At 36.8% G+C, this 21,325-nt stretch overlaps 1 protein-coding gene across 1 annotated transcript; it reads right to left on the bottom strand.

Moving 5' to 3' along the window:
- Positions 1–9,230: 9,230 nt before the first annotated feature.
- lsm6 (LSM6 homolog, U6 small nuclear RNA and mRNA degradation associated) lies at positions 9,231–11,401 on the bottom strand. Its single transcript, XM_067442688.1, has 4 exons — positions 11,262–11,401; positions 10,750–10,848; positions 9,614–9,727; positions 9,231–9,428 (listed from the first exon to the last, which is right to left on the bottom strand). The coding sequence occupies exons 2-4, from the start codon at positions 10,841–10,843 to the stop codon at positions 9,394–9,396; spliced, it is 243 nt and encodes an 80-aa protein (XP_067298789.1). The 5' UTR covers positions 10,844–10,848; positions 11,262–11,401; the 3' UTR covers positions 9,231–9,393.
- Positions 11,402–21,325: the final 9,924 nt, after the last annotated feature.

Genomic DNA, 21,325 nt, shown 5'->3' on the forward strand with positions numbered 1-21,325 from the left:
CTGTTAAAAATTGTTAGTGGACAAACAAAGTTACTAGTGAGAGTATGTTTTAGAGACTTTTTTCTTCTTCTTTAAAAACACTCCAGGGCCTGATTTCACACTCGTGCTTATTCACATGAGTGACGATTGCAAAGAATTTTCCAAAAAATACATAGCAGGTTAAATATATAGACATGCCCAAGATCCAAGTCCAGCAAAGTGAAATATGTGTCTTGGCTTGAACCGACGACGGACTGTTGAAAAAATATCAGCAATCCGTCAAGGTTGAAAGTCATTTAGTGTACAAGCAGCATTGGTTGAAACATCCATATATAGACATAGCTGTGATTTCTCTGTTAGATGTTGCTGCTGATTTCCACTAAACTTACTCTTAGGGATCAATCTCCCTAGTAACTATGAACAAACAATGGCTAAGTGGTGCTGCACGAGAGCGTGAATTTAAAATGTCAACCAAACATTTATGAGAAGGTAATTGACAGCAGCGAAAGTGCATGCAACTTGGCATTTGCACATATTTGTGGCAGCAGCCTCAGACTGCACTATTATAGCACTTTGAGTACCCTTTGACTCTAATTAACTCCAGGACAAATAAAAGAAAAGTGCATGGATTTGCAGAGAAATTGATGGAGCGGTCCTGTGCTCTTCGGTTCTAGTCACAATTCATACTAATGAAACCCTTGAACATTTCAGATAAAACAAAGATTCAGGAAAATGCCAGCTGTTAAAGGTGATTTTAATTTACTATTATTTCTCTCGATCCACCCCTTTGTCGTTCCCATCTGCACACACTCCTATGAATCCCAGTTGCGCCCTTGATGTCATAATGCGCAAGGCCAAAGGTGCTCAGTGATTCCTAAACGTGGCAGCTACAGGACACACTCAATTACCATTGGCCATCTCCGCGACTTGACAGCACAAAGCCACCGTGGTTACTCGCAGAGAAACAAAACACTCTGGCAATTCCATTAGCATGCTGGGCGCTTGCCAACAACTCTCTGCATTATGTTCCATGGTAGACAAATTGGCAGTCAAAATGGTGTTGTGAAGGGGGCTAATTGCTTGAGTGCAGGGTTAGTCTGTATTTCATGAGAGACGCGAAATGCACAGGGAGATGGGCTGGCCCAAATGCCTATCGTGTCCTAAGATGCGGCGATGAACGTAATGCCAGAACACCTCTGGTGATGTCTGCTGTTGTGATCTGACATTTCTTGTGCAGGAGAATGTTATTCATGAGCTTTTTGCTAATGAGCCAAATGCTTAAAGACCCAGTGAAATAAAAACACTAGCTCTGAGATCATCTGTCCATCTTATTTTGCAACAAAGCAAGCTTTTCTGTGAACATTTTCGAGGCATCCTATTAATTATAGCCACTAGCAAAGTATTTGCAATACAAGCACGTGTGTTATGATGTGTATGCTACTTAAAGTAATACAATATCAAATACCAGTTTGCAATATCAAGCATTATAATGGACTGTTTTTATACAGCTAAAATGACTGGTAGCGGTCGACACCGGAAGCCTCGCACAGGCAAGTTACAAATGGCCACGCCTGTTAAAAATAAGATAGTGTTCACAAAACACTGACAAATGTATTGTTACGGATATAAACAAATTGTATAGTTCCAGGAAAACAGATGCAATTCTGACTAACGATAGCTAGTAAATCATGTTCCTTCTGCAATGTAAATTAAAAAACATATTGGCTGTTTATTAAGTTTACATCAAAATGAGCCCCGTTATAAAAAAAAAAAAAAAAAAAAAAACAACTTAATATTTGTAAACCCTTATACACATGTATTTTCATTTGCATATATGGTATATGCTAAGCTAGCAGGCTAATTAGTTAACTGTATACTAGGTACTCTACACTTCGCAAAACACAAGCTAACTTAAAAAATCCACATTGAGAAATATTTGATTTCAGTCTATAGCTTAAATTATATTATATCGAACAGTTAAAATGATATAATACTAAAGCTGTTGTCCGTAACTTTTTTTGTGTTCAAGATACAAAAATTATATAATGAGAATGTACAACATGAATCAATTTTCCAAACCGTGTTTTTGTCTTACCCCGAATCAATATGGTACACTGATAATAAATGTTTATCTTGGGATTATTTCAGACCAGTCTGGTAGGAACCGCTGCAGAGGAGCACAGTCTCTGATTGATAGACATAAACAGAGAGAAGTAGCTCCGGCTGCAATGTTCTTCCGCAAGAGGCATGCAGACAGTTCTGTTTATTTACTACTAGAGCACAACATTAAATACGTAATAGGTCAGATGACACATCTTGAAGCAGTTTTAATGGTTGGATGTAATGGCTCATTTAGGTCCATTTGGTTAAAAGTATTAGTTTAGTTTATTTCAATGAAATTCAATGAAGCATGTTTGTAAAGGTACGGTTACTGGGCCTGTACCCCCAACCTGAAAACATTTTGAAAACCACAGGTCTAGATTATAGTCTTTCGACATGCTCACACATCTGAAAAACATATTTGAACACTGCATGTGATTGAAATAATGGAATGTACGCCAAACTGTGTGAGTATAGATACCATAGCGTGAATGTTTCTTTAATTGGCATAAATGGAGGCTATAATCTCTTAAAGGCACAGTATTCAAAGCCACTTTCCCATCGGGCCGAACGGTTCTTATAGTAGGGAGCGGTTCCAGTTGTGTTTCCATTTGAGCCTGGTATGGCACGGTACGATTACAAACCAATTCTCTGAATTCTCGGCATGGTTGTCTAACCAGAATGGAATGGTTATGCCATGAGAACTGTTTGGCCTGACACCACTAGAGGCCACTTATTCAAAACAATAACAAAGATGTAGCTTGATGATGCAGTGACGGGAGTTTATGGTATCATGGGAGTTATCATGTTCACCTCTAAAGCCGTTTTCGCTTTATGGGGTTAGCTTTGGCGACAGAACCCACAGCAAACGATAGTGAATAATTGTGGTCCATTACATGCAAAACAAACAAGTGTGGTGTGCCAGAAGTTACCAGAGATCATTTGCTTTGACGCTACAAATACTACTTCCACAGTATTAGCACAGTATGGGTGCTATTGACAGGCTACACAATGACATGGACCATTTCACTGGTTAAAATTCCGGACTTCTCACACCATCTCGTAACTACCATAGTTTCAAGATGACCATGCGTGACATTCGGATCTGTCCATGTCCTCGAACTGGGAATTAGGCGTTTCTTTGGCACCACTATCAAAGCCTTAACGGGGGGGTGAAACACTCAGTTTCAGTCAGTGTCATGTCAATCTTGAGTACCTATAGAGTAGCATTGCATCCTGCATATCTCCGAAAAGTCTTTATTTTTTTAATAATTATATAAGAAAGATGCGCTGTTCCGAGTCTTTCCGAAAAAAGCAGAGCGGGTGGGGGCGTGTCGTGTGAGCGGAGCTAAATAATGACGTGTGCAGCAGCGCGCTGTGTGTTGAGTCGAGTGCATCCCTAACAGCGGGAAAAAAACTTCTCAAAAAAACTATTCAAAATAAAAATATGGCTTTTAATCAGATACAGCCATACATCTATGATCCGGAATCAGACCCAGAGGCTGCAGTTGAACAGGAGCAGCAGCAAAAACGACTAGAGCAGGACGTCTGTATGTGGTAACTTACAAGTTATACACTAACTATTTAATATGCTTAGCGGCTTGTGTTATTTACATATTTATACTTGAATTATATCGTCGTATTTTTGTCTTTGAAGGTGTACATGTGGGAAGTGCAGTTGTGCACGTGTGTTTGTGTGTTTACGCGTGGTTTGTGTAGACAGTAAGCGGACTAAAAAAAACACAGACATTTGAAGCAGTCTCACTCACCCTTCTAACGTTGGGACTGCTCCATCCTTCAGCATTAGGCGATTGGGAAAAGCCGGCGTCGAGCTGGGCCTTGTTTATGAAACAGTCGGCACCGAAATGCAGCGAACAGATATAAACATTCGCGCAACTCAGTTGCTGATCCGGAAAAGCAAATTACATCCACTGTTGCCTTAACGCGGGGTTTTTGGAGAATCTGTGCAGGACTGTCTTGGTCTGGCAACCAAAAACGCACTTTTTTGGTGACATTGTTATGTGCTATGTGTAATTGTCACCTGTCCAGCATCCTACGAGCCAGCGCTTTGATGGGCGTAGCCTGTTACTTTCGCTCTCTCCCTCTCTCTCTCTCACGCGCTTCCGGTAGAATTGTCCGTAAGGCCCATACAAGGAAATTCCGCCCCCATTAACGTCAAAGGGGACGCATGATCTCAAAAAACTTGCCGAAACTTATGACTAACCGGAAGTAGTATTTTTGACAAAGAAATACTCCCATCAAACGTCCACCTTAACTTTTGAAACTTTGTCCATGTTTAGTATGGGATTCCAAGTCTTTAACAGTGTAAAAAGATCAGTATGCATGAAACAGCATTTCACCCCCCCTTTAAATGAATCTGCAGCGGTCAAGTGGCACAGCAGTCACGTGGTACAAGTAGGAGCTCAGACAATTCCCATCTTGTAATTATGAGCTCTACGAGGACATGGATGCTTTTTACAAGTTGAAATCCCATAATTGCAGTAATTACGACATGGCTTGAATGCACCTTGTTGGAAACATTTGGGATAATGTAAGTACAAGATGTACGAATGTAAGAAAATTATACAACATTGTTTGAGTGGTTATTTTTACATAGAAGAAGAAAAAATAGATGGGAGGAAGAATTATTTGTCAATGCTTTTCCATTCCCCAAGAAACTTTGCGTTCACTCGCAAAGAACACAAGTTTTGCTAGCGAACACAAAAGCAGTGACTTATAATTTTTCCTCCCATCTCATATTTTGTTCTACCACCATGTCCCCTTAGGGGCTCCATAGTTTTAGGATATATTCAGTGATGCCAATGCTACTCTAATCTGACTACTTTTTCCCAGTAACGAGTAATCTAACGCGTTACTATTTCCAAACCAGTAATCAGATTAAAGTTACTTATCCAAGTCACTGTGAGTTACTATTTTAGTCATTTTCCTTAGTAAAAACCGACAGCTTATCAAAATTCTCAGCCCGAGTTTGGCTGGAGCCTGTTTTTTATTTATTTTTTATTTTATTTTTTTACATTGTTGCAGCCATTAAAATAGTTCAGTTTTGTTTTTAACGTCAAAGTAGTTATTTTTCGTTTCGTTTCTTTATTAACCTAATCTGGAAAAATGTTCAGAGCATTTTTTTGTTTGTTAAATTAAAGTTTATATAGGCAAGACAATTCAAGAGTTGGTTTGAGAGACTAGGCTATTAAACATGCGGTTAACTCACTGGGTCGTCACATAAAAAAATTTAAACTTTAATTTAACAAACAAAAAATTGCTCTAAACATTTTTCTAAATGAACTTAATAAAGAAACGAAACGAAATATAACTACTTTGACATTAAAAAAAAGCAGGCTAGTTATTATACCACCACTAAGGCATTTTTGACGAGCTGAGGCAGGCTGATAGGCTATTCTACTGCTCGCAACGGCGCTCAAAAAAAAAAACAAAAAAAACGGGCTACACAATCTAAAAAAGAAAAAAAGTACATGCAGGTTGTCTTAAAGCCTACCTTACACTTCAGCAAAATTAATATAAATCCGATCTTCAATTCCCGCGGTATATGCTCATTTAACGGAGTTCACATCAAAGCAAAAGATTCCAGCATTTTATTCAGCAGCTCATTTCAAATTCAAAGATCGCAATATGAGAGAGACCGACCTAAGCACTGGTAAGATCATTTAGTCTCATTAATTTATATTGAAGATGATTGTGTTTTGTGTGACTTATTTTGAAGTTTCATTTACGGCCATATGCGTTGGCTTGCTTTAGCCTACTCATTTGCAGCGATGTGGCAAGCACCATTATATCTATCTGACTACAACATAACACGCTCTCACACATTTATTTTTTAATTATTTGCCAGGAGTAAAATTTACACATGTGGTTTAAACAACCAGATATATTTACATTTGTCCGGTTTAGTTTGAAATGCTTTCATGCACCTTCTGAATTGGTTTGTTTGAGTGATCGGAATTAAATACGTCTCGAAAGACTCTCGGAAGGCATTTAGGCCTACTCCTGGTCATTTCGCAATCAGATAGATAGGCCTACCTGGTCAGAGAAAACGAATGAAGGAACCAGTTGTAAAAAGGCCATAACTCTAGCAGCTGCACTGAAGAAACTCTTTATCCCTGCGCGAGCCATGTCTTGACAGTGGCGCAAGCTATCATGGTCTCATGTTGTTTCCACCAGCACATCTCATTGTTCATTTTAATTATTAAAATAAATATAAAACGAAGTAGAAGCCTAAAAAAAGGGGCGTAAAAAGTCGGGCCGTCAGGCTCGGGCATAAATGAAATAAAGTGTGTTGCCAAAAACGGTTGTCATTTCTATTTTGAGGCGGCAGGGGTGTTCTCGGCAACTGCTGAATGTAACTAATAAAGTAACTTGTAATCTAACTTAGTTACTTTTAAAATCAAGTAATCTGTAAAGTAACTAAGTTACTTTTTAAAGGAGTAATCAGTAATCAGTAATCAGATTACTTTTTCAAAGTAACTGTGGCAACACTGGATATATTAATGCAAGAAATCTTACATATTGTACCATTAAGTGAGACAGAGAAATGTCCACCTTTCCCAAAATCAATAAAAAGACTCCTATTGCTCCAGCACATTTTATCCCATAAGTTGAAGTAATCAGTTTTCATCAGAGGTATAATTTACAGCCACAAGAGGTCGATATACACACTAGCAAGCACTGCTGTCAGGGCCAACATACCCCCAGGGCTTCTTTTTCCCCCCAAAATGAATGCCACTTCTTCCAGCCAAGCAGCTTCACTTTGCCATTTGTAGGTTAGTCCGGATAAATCATTCAACCCCCTCTTGCAAACATCCACAACAGTTCCTTTCAGATAATAAGGTCAGGGAGCACATTCCAGGCCAAGGTTGACAGTATTGGAGTCTAAATTAAGAGTCTGCATGTGGTAGAATGCTAGTGAACAACAGCCTGAGTTTAAATGGCCCACATATTCTTTCACATAGTGTAAGGCTAAAGCCATTAGACCTTATTTTGTATTATTTTAACCTTAAGGGGGTTAAAATATAATAAATATACAAATGCTTAAATATAGACAACATTATTTCATATGCATGAGTTTCTGTCATAAGTTTCAGAGAAATTAAATAATACAAATTAAATACAAACTGCATACAATGATAACCCATGTAACCGCTTCAACAGTATGTCATCTGAAAATGGCATGCAAGAATTGACTGAAAGGTGATCCCTTCATTTCTATCTTCTCTGGCAGAGCAGTCTCTCCAGATCAGGTTCACACACCGTGATGTACGCCGCTGCCTTAGACATACACTCTGTTGGCTTTGCTGCGTAAATACTGGGAACGTCTGTATTACTTCTAAGGGTTAGAGAGGAATGGTTTATTCTTCCTTAGATGGAATCACTCATAATCCAGTGCAGGTGTACCTTTGTTTCTATTTTTCAATCAAAATACACAAAGCCACAATATATATGCAACTATATCCGCGATATATAAGATTATGCAGCATTTATTTGACAAAAACTACAGTATTAAAAAAAATACTATTGTGAAATAGTACAATTTTAAATAAAAATAATTTTTTTTTTGCTTTTTTTGTTTCTATATACATTTTGTTACATTAAAAAAAAAAATTGTATTCCTATGATATCAAAGCTGATTTTTCAGGGCAGAATCTTCACATGATCCTTCAGAAACCATTCTAAAATGCTGACTTGGAGCTTAAGTAACAGTTGTGCTTACATTTTTTGTACACCATGATTTTTTTTTTTTTATGAATAGATGGTTTATGATAACAGCATTTATTTGAAATACAATCGTTAAATACGTAAAGGTCTGTACTTTCACTTTTGATCCATTTAATGAATCCATGGTGATTAATAATAACAATTGTACCAGTCCCAATCATTTGAACAGTAGTGTATGCCATTATCCTGTACTAAACTACATTTAGCAGCATTACAAAAGGGTTTGATAATTCAGTGGGGTTTTTTTTACATTCAATAAAACCATACGTCAAAAGTAAAAAGATGTTTTACTGTACACTACAGTATTTAGGAATTGAGGCATGTGGTCATCTGGTGTTGCAATGTGAGGCTCCAACTGCTGGTGGAGCTGCAGACCTTAAACTCACAAACATTAATGCCACAATGTAGTCTAATAAAAGCAAAAGCCTAAAAGTGCAAACGTGCCTATCTTTTCACAACCAAAATTATGTAAAAGTGCAAGTATAGGCAACCGCTAATATCGGAGCTCCCATTATTACATCTAAAATTCCACAATTAATTCTATTATTGTGCATCCATAGATTCCATACAATAAATGCAACATGATGGTGGTGATAACCTGTACACAGATTGTGAAGCCAGCATTTGTTGCCAGTTATAATGTTGCAGGCTGTTGCTCTAGGTCATTAGAGCAGCCCTCATAAGACAGAGACTCTTTAGTCATTGGGTCATTACTGTGAACAGAGCTAATTAATCTCGGAGAGCAGAGTAGCGTCGCGAGAGGGGTTCTGGTTTTTGATTACAATAGGAAAGCATTTGCTGCGGTCGCCATAATGATACCAAGCTCCTGCTAGAAAGCCCCCACTCACTCCGGTTACGGACAAGATTTAATCAATACTGTGTCCTTCATCCTGCATTCAGGGCCGACCTTGGCAGCCTTTTGTCTCCTAAACGAGGGCAAAGAGCATGTATGTGGATACACAGAGAAAAGAAAAAAGGTTCCAAAATAAAGCACAAGTTAATCCAATCAGCTCATTTGGAATGTAATGAATCATCATACGATTATCATTATTTTACCTTCGCCTAATGAAGTATCACAGCGCCAGGATCATTTGCACGTTTATTAGGGCATCCAAATGTAGACAGAAAGGTTGGAAAAGAGCAGAGAAAGCAGATATCAGGGTTCAAAAACTATTGATTCATTTGAAAACGAATAACATTGCCATGCAATAGAGGACTAGTATACCAAATGTGAAACGGCAGGTATATTTAAGCAGTGAATAAGAAATATGTAGATAAAGGTGCCTTGAACAGAGCCTCCAGTCTTGAAAGGGCTAATCAGCGATTCTTTATGACTGATTTATTACTATTTAAATATTCATAGAAGCATCTCGGAAACAGATAAATCAGGAAAACACAAGATCTGTTGTTGAAAAACAAATGATTTACTGCGCCACTTTGCAGGACATCATACTGTGTGTTATAAAACATGAAACAAACTTAGACATTATTGTCAGCTAACAAAGGTTTATGAATACTAAACAATTCATTTATCTAACAATGAATAAAGAAACATGCCAAATGGCTTCACATCTTCCTCTTCTGGGTGCTGATGTATAACACTAGGGGACAAAGAAAACAAAAAGTTAACTTACAAAACATATGGAACATGTTAAAGTTTTAAAAACATGCTCATAGACAGCTTTGGAAACAGCATTATTGTTATTAAGAAAACACTGGGTATGTCTAGTTAGCTCTCAACAACAAAAAAACATTATGAAAACAAACACAGACAGACATTACATACCATTGTTTCCTCTGAGAAATGCATCTCCATACTTGTTCTTAAGCTGGCCATTCACATACTCCTCTGTCTGTTCCACAGCGATATTCATGTAGCCATCAAGGCAGGCCAGGACTCCTGTGGATAAGACATGACATCACTTCAAAGGTGCCATTTTGGAGAATATTTGCAGAAGATCTCCATCAAGAAGAGGGGCGCAGGCAGGACTTGTTGCACTTATGCACCTGCTCCAATTTAGAACAAGTTTAAACGGAGTTGACGTGGCTCAGGGGAATATTTTTTTCCATGTGCCAGAAGTCATGAGCTTGAATTTATTCGACCACACATACATTTTTACATAAACTAAAATTGAATCTGTTATTCAGTGGATGTGTATCAGTGGCAGATTTAAAAAACATTTTATTTTGGACAAGTCAAGCAGTGTCTGTGACAGCTATGACTTAACATGCTCAACATTACTTAAACCTATTTAAATTAAGATGATAAAGTATTAAAATAAGCTAAAACAACAACAACAACAAAATAAATTAAAGATAGCACCTTCAACAGTTTCCACTGGATATATGAGCAACCCTCATTTTAAAAGTGATTTCTAAATTTGTAAATGTCATGTTAAGTAAAAGCTTATACCTCAATGGGCATTTTTATAATGAATATAGTTTTTTTCCTAGTTATGCCAAGCTCTAAAATATTTTAGAAGGTATAAATGTAAACGTTTTTAAATATATATTATTAAAGATCCTTAATCATTAAATCACTGGAAACTAACAGGGAAAATCACAGGGCCTTTGAATATTGCTATACACAATAGATTACCTACTGTAATAAAGAGAAAATACTAAAGGTTTGTACAATTAGTAAAGGAGATTTTGGACTGAAAGCCTCAAATAAAGGACAGGATGGGTCAGCAGTCTTATTTAATATGATGCAAAAAAAAATACGACACTGATATGAGGTAAGTATGTCACTAACTCCCCTTGTATTACTAGATTTACCTGCACACAATGGCATTTTATTTACCACATTAATCTGAGTTACCCCTGACTTTTTTCATGATGTTCCCACCAATTTTAAACCAAACATACAGTCTTGATTAAAATAATAGAACTGATAAAACAAAGACATGCTTGTACTTGTACCTCTGTAATCAACACCAGAGTTCAGCTTCACCACCACTGGTCTCCCAATGATCTGCTTCAGGAAATCACTTGGTGTCTGCTTCCGGAGACTCATTTTCACTGAAAATAGAGAGAAAATGTTCATAAGTCACTAACGTTACCTTACAATATCACAAATACAAGAAAGTGTACACTGCTTGCATTGTTAGCAGAGATGAGTGTAACACTGTAAAAAGAAGAGCATCGTAACATTAGTTTATCGCTTACGTTACTGTCTACGATTAAAACATTTATGTATGCCACCTAACCAATGATTTAAACCGCTGTAGTGTGCAGAGGTTGTGGCTGTTTAGCATATCTGGACATTACCGGTGTACATTTAGCATGACCAGCTAACTTAGCTTAGCATTACATTCCAATGTGGTACAGTACACTCGTTATACATGTCACGCGCTACAGTACTGGAAATATTTTAAACCCCCGCGTAGGTCAAACACAATTGAATCTTTATAGCAGCTAAACTAGTCACTCACCTATTTTGTTTTACAACGTTTGCCGCACGTTTCGACTGAGTGACTGTTGACCAATGAACTGACGCGCTTATTCTTTTTCCATGGTGTTTACACCACGCAGCCAATCAGATGCTTCGATAAAAATCCAGCGTACGGAAGCCGCGGAGGACCCATTCACTCCTTTGATAAAGAATGCGTAAGAGAAAAACGAACCTGTGAGATCCACGGGAGTAGACTGGGAAGCTTCGCTTTTGTTGTATTAGGAAAATATTAGAATGATAAACGGACGGACAGACGGAGAGACGGAGAGAAAGACAGATAGACAGACAGACAGACAGACAGTCAGACAGACAGACAGACAGACTGATAGATAGATAGATAGATAGATAGATAGATAGATAGATAGATAGATAGATAGATAGATAGATAGATAGATAGATAGATAGATAGATAGATAGATAGATAGATAGATAGATAGATAGATAGATAGATAGATAGATAGATAGAATTAAATGTTTTAAGTGTTCCCATTAAATTAATTCTATATGTTACCCGGGTAACATCCAATTTATTAATTTTTTCTTGGTCATGCAAATGTTAAGGGAGCATATTCCATTTTATCATGAAACATTTTTAATACACATTTATTTTTTATGACAAACGTCCAATTAAATTCAGGAGAGAAACAAAACCATGAATAATAAATAAATGTTTTTGTGCAAACGTTTTGAGAACATTATAAAAGACCAGAATGGAATAATGTTTGAGAAAACCTTGGCAACATGTTCTTATAGCCTTCCCTGTTATTTAGGGTGTGACTAAAATACATAGGAAAAATAATATCTTGAGTAGCCAAAAAGAAAGATGGGGGAAGAAAAACCTGTCTTTTGTTCACAGGCAGAAGAGGCCATGCACCTGAGAGACAGAATCATAAAGCACTTCTGGCGCATCCAGACAGTTTGCTTGTTAGCAGGGCATTGGTAGCCCTGAGGAGGCTAGAGGTTAATTTGGTATCTGGTGCCGTGTTAAACTAAGGTCAGCGCTACAAGTCCTTAAGTCATAAACAAGTGTGGTTAAGAGCCGTGTACACACCTAGGCACAAGTTAATGAATATTCAATGAGTATTTTTTTCCCTTGTTGCCTGAGTTCACATTCTAAAGGAGGGTTAAGAGGGAAAAATGTGATCTAATGTGTTTTTCTATCAAAGCAATCATTCATTTAAAAAAAAAAATCGAACGAGTTAACAGTTTTCCCTGTAGTAGCACACAATACATGGCTATTCTGTGGTAAAAAAAAAATATAGAATGATACGGCAAAGAGCTGACATACGCGCACACACAAACACACACACACACACACACACACACACACACACACTTAAGGCACATTCTTGACTTTACTGGAAAAGCATGAATTGCTTGGCTTGTTAAGTGATACTGAATAAAAACAAGCGGTACAGATACAGAAAGCATTTCACAAGCTTTTTCTTCACAGTTTTGCCTGTTGCTTGGCAAAGAAAAAACTACATCACGTACAAAGAAAATTTAACCTCACTGACCTGTATTTCTAAAGTTTTCGTTTATATATTTTGTACATTGACGTGAATGTACATTAAATGTGTATTGCAGACTGGCTAAGGACAAAAAAAACATCCCCGTTTACTCAGCGCGGACAATCCACTCTCACCACGAGCCTTGGAATAACCCCACAGCTCCTCTGAAAACAGTAACGTGGTGGTAATAGCTGCCCAGCCATGCCAGATGGGACTGTTTTCGCCCTGCCTTCAAGACGCTGGTGAGCTCAGATGGACAGTGGCACAGTTGATTTGCTGGTACAACCCGTCTCACCTTTCTAAGCCCCCAAAGACCTGAGAGGGAGTGGAGGAAAAATGAAAAGATTACAGAGGCAGCTTCAACTGGGTTGGGGGGTGGGTCAGGCTGAGGGGTGTCAGATGCGAGGGGAGGGGGGATCCCTCGGTTGCCGCAGGCTTTCTTGAGGAACGGGACGGAGGGGCGAGGAGAGGAGAGTCTAGACTAGGATGACCTTTGTGGGCCAGGGCTTTCTCTACAGGGTCAAGTTGGATATGGAGGGGGGATAATGGAAAAACCTCAAGGGAGTTTTCAAATGAAATCCAGATTGGCTGCCGGCATGTCGTTTTTCTCCTCCCCTTCCCGCTCCCTAATCCCTACACTGCATGGGGGTAATAGTGTGGAAATGATGGGGGGAGTGTCGCCTTGATCAAAAATGAGCAGTGGAACCTGGTCACCTCCTCTAACACCCAGATTCATGCCCACTATATATATCTGTGCATGCAGCCACTGCAGGCCAGGTTATCCAATGCAATTCCAGGCACTGGCTGCAGCCTCTAGACCTTTGTCAAATACCTAGCTGAAATGATTTAGGAGAGCGGCATTATATTCGGATTTTATATACAGTACTTGAAACGAGCTGAAGCGAATGTATGAGATTTAAGAATGTGTTAGATGTATTTGCTTTGACATGTTTCACATTGGTTCAATCTTATCTTTCCAGAAAAAAATATCTGCAGATTTTTAAAAAAAGAAAATTTCACAATATTTGAGATATAAAGAAAAGGTCATTTTTCCTTTAGAAAATTAGAATCTTGAGTGACAGACAGTCATCAAGTGTTGTGAACTATTATAAATGTCTGCCTGAGCTGTGGAGTATAGGTGCTAATTGCTATTTAAACAGCTAATTCCTAACTGAAGCTAATGAACCTCACAATCTAGATTCTCTGTGCGCTCCGCCATTTTGAGCTTGGTTAATATACAGTGCCTTGCATAAGTATTCGAGCTCATCCAATGTTCTCATTTTATTGCACTACATGTTCTACATTGAAATTGTGTTGCTCTTAATAGGATACTCCACTCAATACTGAAAATTCTCTCACCCTCATGTCATACCAGATGTATGACTTTCTTATATTTCTACAAATGGAGATTTTTAGAAAAAGGGTCGCTAACACTTTACAATTGGAGTGCATTTTTATATATTAACTCATGCTTAACCAATGCACAGATAAGTTAATGTATGACTCATGAAGAACTAACCCATTTATTAATGATTACTGCATCAGCAAAATGAACATTCTACATGATTAATAGATGAAGTAGTACAAACCCGATTCCAAAAAAGTTGGTACACTGTACAAATTGTGAATAAAAACAGAATGCATGTTATGAAAGTTTAAAATTGCAATATTTTATTCAGAACATAGATGACATCCCAAATGTTTCAACTGAGAAAAAATTTCATTTTAAGAGAGAAATAAGTTGATTTTAAATTTCATGGCATCAACACATCTCAAAAAAGTTCTGACATGGCCATGTTTACCACTGTGTGGCATCCCCTCTTCTTTTTTATAACAGCCTGCAAACACCTGGGGACTGAGGAGACAAGTTGAGACAAATTCTTGTTTAATACAGGCTTCTAGTTGCTCAACTGTCTTAGGTCTTCTTTACCACATCATCCTCTTTATGATGCGGCAAATGTTTTCTATGGGTGACTCCAGGCTGGCTATTTCAGTACCGGATCCTTCTTCTATGCAGCCATGATGTTGTAATTGATGCAGTATGTGGTCTGGCATTGTTATGTTTGAACATGCAAGGTCTTCCCTGAAAGAGACAACGTCTGTATTGGAGCGTATGTTGTTCTAGAACTTGGATATATATTTCAGCGTTGATGGTGCCTTTCCAGATGTGTAAGCTCCCCATACCACACGCATTCATACAACCCCATCCCATCAGAGATACAGGCTTCTGAACTGAGCGCTGATAACAACTTGGGTTGTCCTTGTTCTCTTTAGTCTGGATGACAGGCATCCCAGTTTTCCAAAAAGAACTTCAAATTTTGATTTGTCTGACCACAGAACTGTTTTCCATATTGCCACAGTGCATTTTAAATGAGCCTTGCCCCAGAGAAAATGCCTGCGCTTCAGGATCATGTTTAGATATGACTTCTTTTTTGACCTATAGAGTTTTAGCCAGCGGATGGCACGGTGGATTGTGTTCACTGACAATGTTTTCTGGAAGTATTCCTGAGCCCATGTTGTGATTTCCATTACAGTAACATTCCTGTATGTGATGCAGTGCCGTCTAATGGCCCGAAGATCACGGGCATCCAGTATGGGTTTCTGGCCTTGACCCTTACACACACAGATTGTTCCAGATTCTCTAAATCTTTGGATGATATTATGCACTGTAGATGAAGATAACTTCAAACTCTTTGCGATTTTTCTCTGAGAAAATCCTTTCTGATATTGCTCCTCTATTTTTTGCTGCAGCATTTGGGGGAATTGGTGATCCTCTGCCCATCTTGACTTCTGAGAGACACTGCCACTCTGAGAGGCTCTTTTTATACCCAATCGTGTTGCCAATTGACCTAATAAGTTGAAAATTGGTCCTCCAGCTGTTCCTTATACATTTAACTTTTGATATGTTATTGCTCTATTATTGCTCCCTCTTATTGCTACCTGTCCCAACTTTTTTGGAATGTGTAGCTCTATGAAATCCAAAATTAAATTTCAAAATGTCTCACTTTCAACCTTTGATATGTTTTCTATATTCTATTGTGAATAAAATATAAGTTTATGAGATTTGTAAATTTTTGCATTCCTTTTTTATTTAAAAATTTGTACAGTATCCCACATTTTTTGGAATCGGTTTCGTATATGAATTGCTATTAATTAAATATGAAATCATATATTAATTCCCTAATAACATTTTATATTAACTAATAGTGTAAATTAATTTGTTAATAACTAAAATGGTGTTGTGAAAGTTTAAATGCATGGCTTTGACCCATTGTGGTAATTAACATAAATGCATTGCACACTATTAGTTATTAGGGTAATTAATACAATATGACACATTTAACTAATAGACATTTAATGATTACTTAATCTATTAATCATATAGAATCTTCATTAGTTGCTGATGCAGTAATTTTTAATAAATGGGTTAGTTCACCATTAGTCATCCATTAACTTATGATTATCTGTGCATTACACTGTAAAAAAATATTTAAAAAAAGTTACCTTGTTGCCTTAAAATTTTGAGTTCATTGAAATTAAAATTTTGAGTTAATACAATGAACATTTTTTGAGATTCGACAGACTTTATTAAAATATTATTAAAAGATTTTGTAAGCATATTGGGTAATTATGTGTGTGTTATTTCTGATGACGCAGTGAAACATGCCAAATTGTGCTATTTTCATGATTTATCACATTTTTTATGTGGTTCAGATACAAAAATATTTTGAGTTTCTATTTATTAAACTAATTTCCTTCATTGTATCAACTCAAATTTTTAATTTCAATAAACTCAAAATTTTAAGGCAACCAGGTTACTTACTTTTTTTAAGTTAAACCAACAAAAACCAGCACAATTTTTTTACAGTGTAGTTAAACATGAATTAATGCATATTAGTGCACCCATACTGTAAAGTGTTACCAAAGAGTTCACTTATAATCAATTAATGCAAGTGGATGGGTCCCTAAAAGTTGACGCTTCAAAAACCATGCAAAACGAACATAATCCATGTACAACACCAACTGATGAATCAATGTCTTCTGAAGTGAAACAATACCATCGCTTCGAGGCAGCTGTCAAGCATGGGTTCATGAGTTCACGCTTGGTGTGATGGATTATTTTTCTAAAAAATCTCTGTTTGTATTTCACAGAATAAAGAAATCCAGTACATATGGGAGAGCATGTGGCTGAATAAATGATGAGAATTTTCAATTTTTTGGGTGGACTATCCTTTTATTATGGTTGATGCACCTTTACTCTATTCTAAGCTTTACACAATAAAAAAAAAAATCTATTTATTTATTTGGTTGTGTGAGAGTTTATGAGGTACAAGCTTTTCAACGCAACATCTATTGTTTTATAACAGTTTTTTTACAATTAAAGGGGTGATGAATTTAGAAATTAACTTTCCCTTGAGCTTTTGATATATAAAAGGTCATGGTAATATAAGAATATCCTGTAGGTTTCAGAAAATGTCCTTGTTAGTCAAAGAAAAGCTTTAATAGACACCAGGCCCATGAAAATGATCGTGTTCACAGCTTGACGTCATCGACTGATGAAACATATATAGAGATTAAAGCACAATGCTGTTTCTCCTATATTGGATCCGACAGGAGGAATGTAATACAAAAATAATAGTCCAATCAATCGCAGCTGAAGCTCATTAAATATGCAAATCTTATCCAATCCTAGTGCGGCACGCCCATCAAAACCGTTCAGGAGAGAGCCTCAAAATAGCCTATTACTTATTAGTTATGATGTTTTTGAATGTAAAAAACACACAAACATCATTAGTTGACCTCAGACAACAGTATAAACATTTTTAAAAATCAGTTCATGATTCACCTTTAAACAGGATCCAATAGAATATGGGATAATGTGTTGTATGCTTTTCATAATTTATGCATTTGTTTAACTTTACTGAATCTCTGACCTCTTTGGAATTTCCATTGCTTCCCTTCAGTTTTATAACCTAAATAATAATGTGATAACATTTTTACTGTCTACAGGTGGCTCTGGTAAATGTTAAAATGTGAAGAATTAATATTTGTGCTGACAGTATGTACATAATTTATAGCACATGTAATAGTTGAAACTTAATTTTGTTGTTATTTATATTTCTGTGTAATTTTATATAATGAGATGTATGGTATATCTGGGCTATGAAAAGTTAACACATCACACATGAACTCCTGCTGAACTGTTTGTTGGGGCAATGCGTATTCATCTGTGTGCATGTTAGAGGAAGAGGGAGAGAAAGTCTTTCCATGTTCAAAACTGATGCCTAGCAGTGGTTCAGCACATTCAGACCACTACATACGCCCACCTTCAGCACCCAACACCTCAACCGATCACGGAACTAACTCTTCACAACCCACCCAATAGGCATGGCTCTATTAGGAAAGTGGAACAAAAGCCAGGCAAGCCATTCAGGATATCCCAGCCAGAGTTAATAAATAAAAACCCTTCTGGGTATAAAGCTGAGCAATGCCTGCGCTTGACATGTCACCTGTATTTGCCATAGTTGATTAAATCAATTTCCTTATTTATGTCAATAAATGTTACAAAGTTGTAATCTGTATCCCTGCTTTCTTGACCAGGTTTCCCTGCTGCTTGAGATCTTTTTTCTTCCTCTAAAAGGCCATGTTAGTGTGAAAATGGCTGGGTCACTGTACCACCATATCTCTGGTTTGATTGTATGTGTCATTACAGTGATGTAGGGAGAAATGTTTGCGACTGGAAGACAGGGGAGCTGAGCATATACAAAAGGAGCACTTCACATCTATAAATATGCATCGTGACATTTGGAACAAAGCTCCCTCATTCTACTTTCATGATGAGTTCAGCTAGCATCCTGTAACATAGTTTCTCAAGAAGTCTTGCCAGTTCATCAGGTTTGCTCTTTGCAAAAATAAATAAATAAATTTGTATATATATATATATATATATATATATATATATATATATATATATATATATATATATATATATATATATATATATATATATATATATATATATATACTGCCTATATGGCAGTGCTTCAATGCATTTAGGGGTGTGGTCCTGGTCAAGACAATCTCCTGAACTCCAAACTGAGTGTCAGAATGGGAAAGAAAGGTGATTTAATTTTGAGCGTGGCATGGTTGTTGGTGCCAGACGGGCCAGTCTGAGTATTACAAAGAATGGTGTGAAAAGTTAAAAACATCCAGTATGCGACAGTCCTGTGGGCGAAAATGCCTTTTCTATGCCACAACATGCACAATTAGGCGGATATGCTACACCAGCAGAAGACCCCACCGGGTACCACTCATCTCCACTACAAGTAGGAAAAAGAGGCTACAATATGCACAAGCTCACCAAAATTGGACAGTTGAAGACTGGAAAAATGTTGCCTAGTCTGATGAGTCTCGATTTCTGTTGAGACATTCAGATGGTAGAGTCAGAATTTGGCATGAATAGAATGAAAACATGGACACATCATTCCTTGTTACCACTGTGCAGGCTAGTGGTGGTGGTGTAATGGTGTGGGGGATGTTTTTCTTGGCACACTTTAGGCCCCTTAGTGCCAATTGGCCATTGTTTAAATGCTATAGCCTACTTGAGCATTGTTTCTGACCATGTCTATCCCTTAATGACCACCATGTACCCATCCTCTGATAGATACTTCCAGCAGGATAATGCACCATGTCACAAAGCCTGAATCATTTCAAATTGGTTTCTTGAACATGACAATGATTTCACTGTACTAAAATGGCCCCCACAGTCACCAGATCTCAACCCAGAGCATCTTTGGGATGTGGTGGAACGGGAGCTTCGTGGCCTGGATGAGCATCCCACAAATCTCCATTACAAGATGCTATCCTATCAATATGGGCCAACATTTCTAAAGAATGCTTTCAGTCAGCACCTTGTTGAATCAATGGCACGTAGAATTAAGGCAGTTCTGAAGGTGAAAGTGGGTCAAACACAGTATTATTTATATATATATATATATATATATATATATATATATATATATATATATATATATATATATATATATATATATATATATATATATATATATATATATTTATTTATTTATTTATTTATTTATTTATTTGTTTGTTTGTTTATTTTTGCAAAGAGCAAACCTGATGAACTCGCCAGACTTCATGAGAAACTATATGTTACAGGATGCTAGCTGAACTCATCATAAAAGTAGAATGAGGGATCTTTGTTTCAAATGTGAACAAAGCTCCCTCATTCTACTTTTCACCTTCCACTGAGGTGCCTTGATGCAGCACTCTGGGAACAGCCTATTCATTCAGAAATTTCTTTCTGTGTCTTACCCTCTCGCTTGAGGGTGTCAATGATGGCCTTCTGGACAGCAGTCAGGTCGGCAGTCTTACCCATGATTGCGGTTTTGAGTAATGAACAAGGCTGGGAGTTTTTAAAAGCCTCAGGAATCTTTTGCAGGTGTTTAGAGTTAATTAGTTGATTCAGATGATTATGTTAATAGCTCGTTTAGAGAACCTTTTTAGATCATCAGTATTAAAACAATAAAAGACCTGAAATATTTCAGTTGGTGTGCAATGAATCTAAAATATATGAAAGTTTAATTTTTATCATTACATTATGGAAAATAATTAACTTTATCACAATATGCAATTTTTTTTAGAAGGACCTGTATATATATATACATTAGTAGCAGTAGTAATATGCTTTGCTAAGGACTTCATTTTGACAACTTTAAAGGCGATTTTCTCCATATTTAGATATTTATATTTTTAGATATATATATTGATATAGATATATATATTGATATTGATATATATATATATATATATATATATATATATATATATATATATATATATATATATATATATATATATATATATATATATATATATACATAGATATATTGATATTTTTTATTTCTCAATATTCAGATTCCAGATTTTCAAATAGTTGTATCTCTGCCAGGTATTGTTATAATATGTAATATGACTGGTTTTGTGGACCATGGGTCACATATGAATAAAAACTTAAACTTATCTAAGAGTTAAAGCTGAAGCACACAAAAAAAGAAAAAACTGAATCACTAATAAAATTAAGTCAAAATCTGGTTTGTGCGTCTAATACGCCATAAAGTGCATATCATATGTACACGAAAAACCGTGTACCATATGCACGCCAAAACTTATTTTGGCGTATACATATCACGGCATTGCACACTCGTATTATTTATATGCATTTTCGTGAGATCGGGCTCAACATTACAATTTAAATATAGAAATGTCCATATAACAGTCAGTGTTGTGTTGGACCCCGCTGACTTTCACTGTATGGGCAGTTCTAACATGGGTGGGTGAATAAATGATGTAAGCATTTGCATTTTTGGGTGAACTATCCCTTTAAGAGATGGAATAATGACAGCAATACGAATGCTAGTCTCTTGTGACAGTTTTTAAACAGTTATTACCAGCATTAGGCCCTGAGGAGAAAGACAAATCTCTGCTTTTATAGCCGTAAGTCTAACATAGC

Source organism: Pseudorasbora parva, chromosome 4 (assembly GCF_024679245.1).
Source record: "Pseudorasbora parva isolate DD20220531a chromosome 4, ASM2467924v1, whole genome shotgun sequence".
NCBI classification, from domain to species: Eukaryota; Metazoa; Chordata; class Actinopteri; order Cypriniformes; family Gobionidae; genus Pseudorasbora; species Pseudorasbora parva.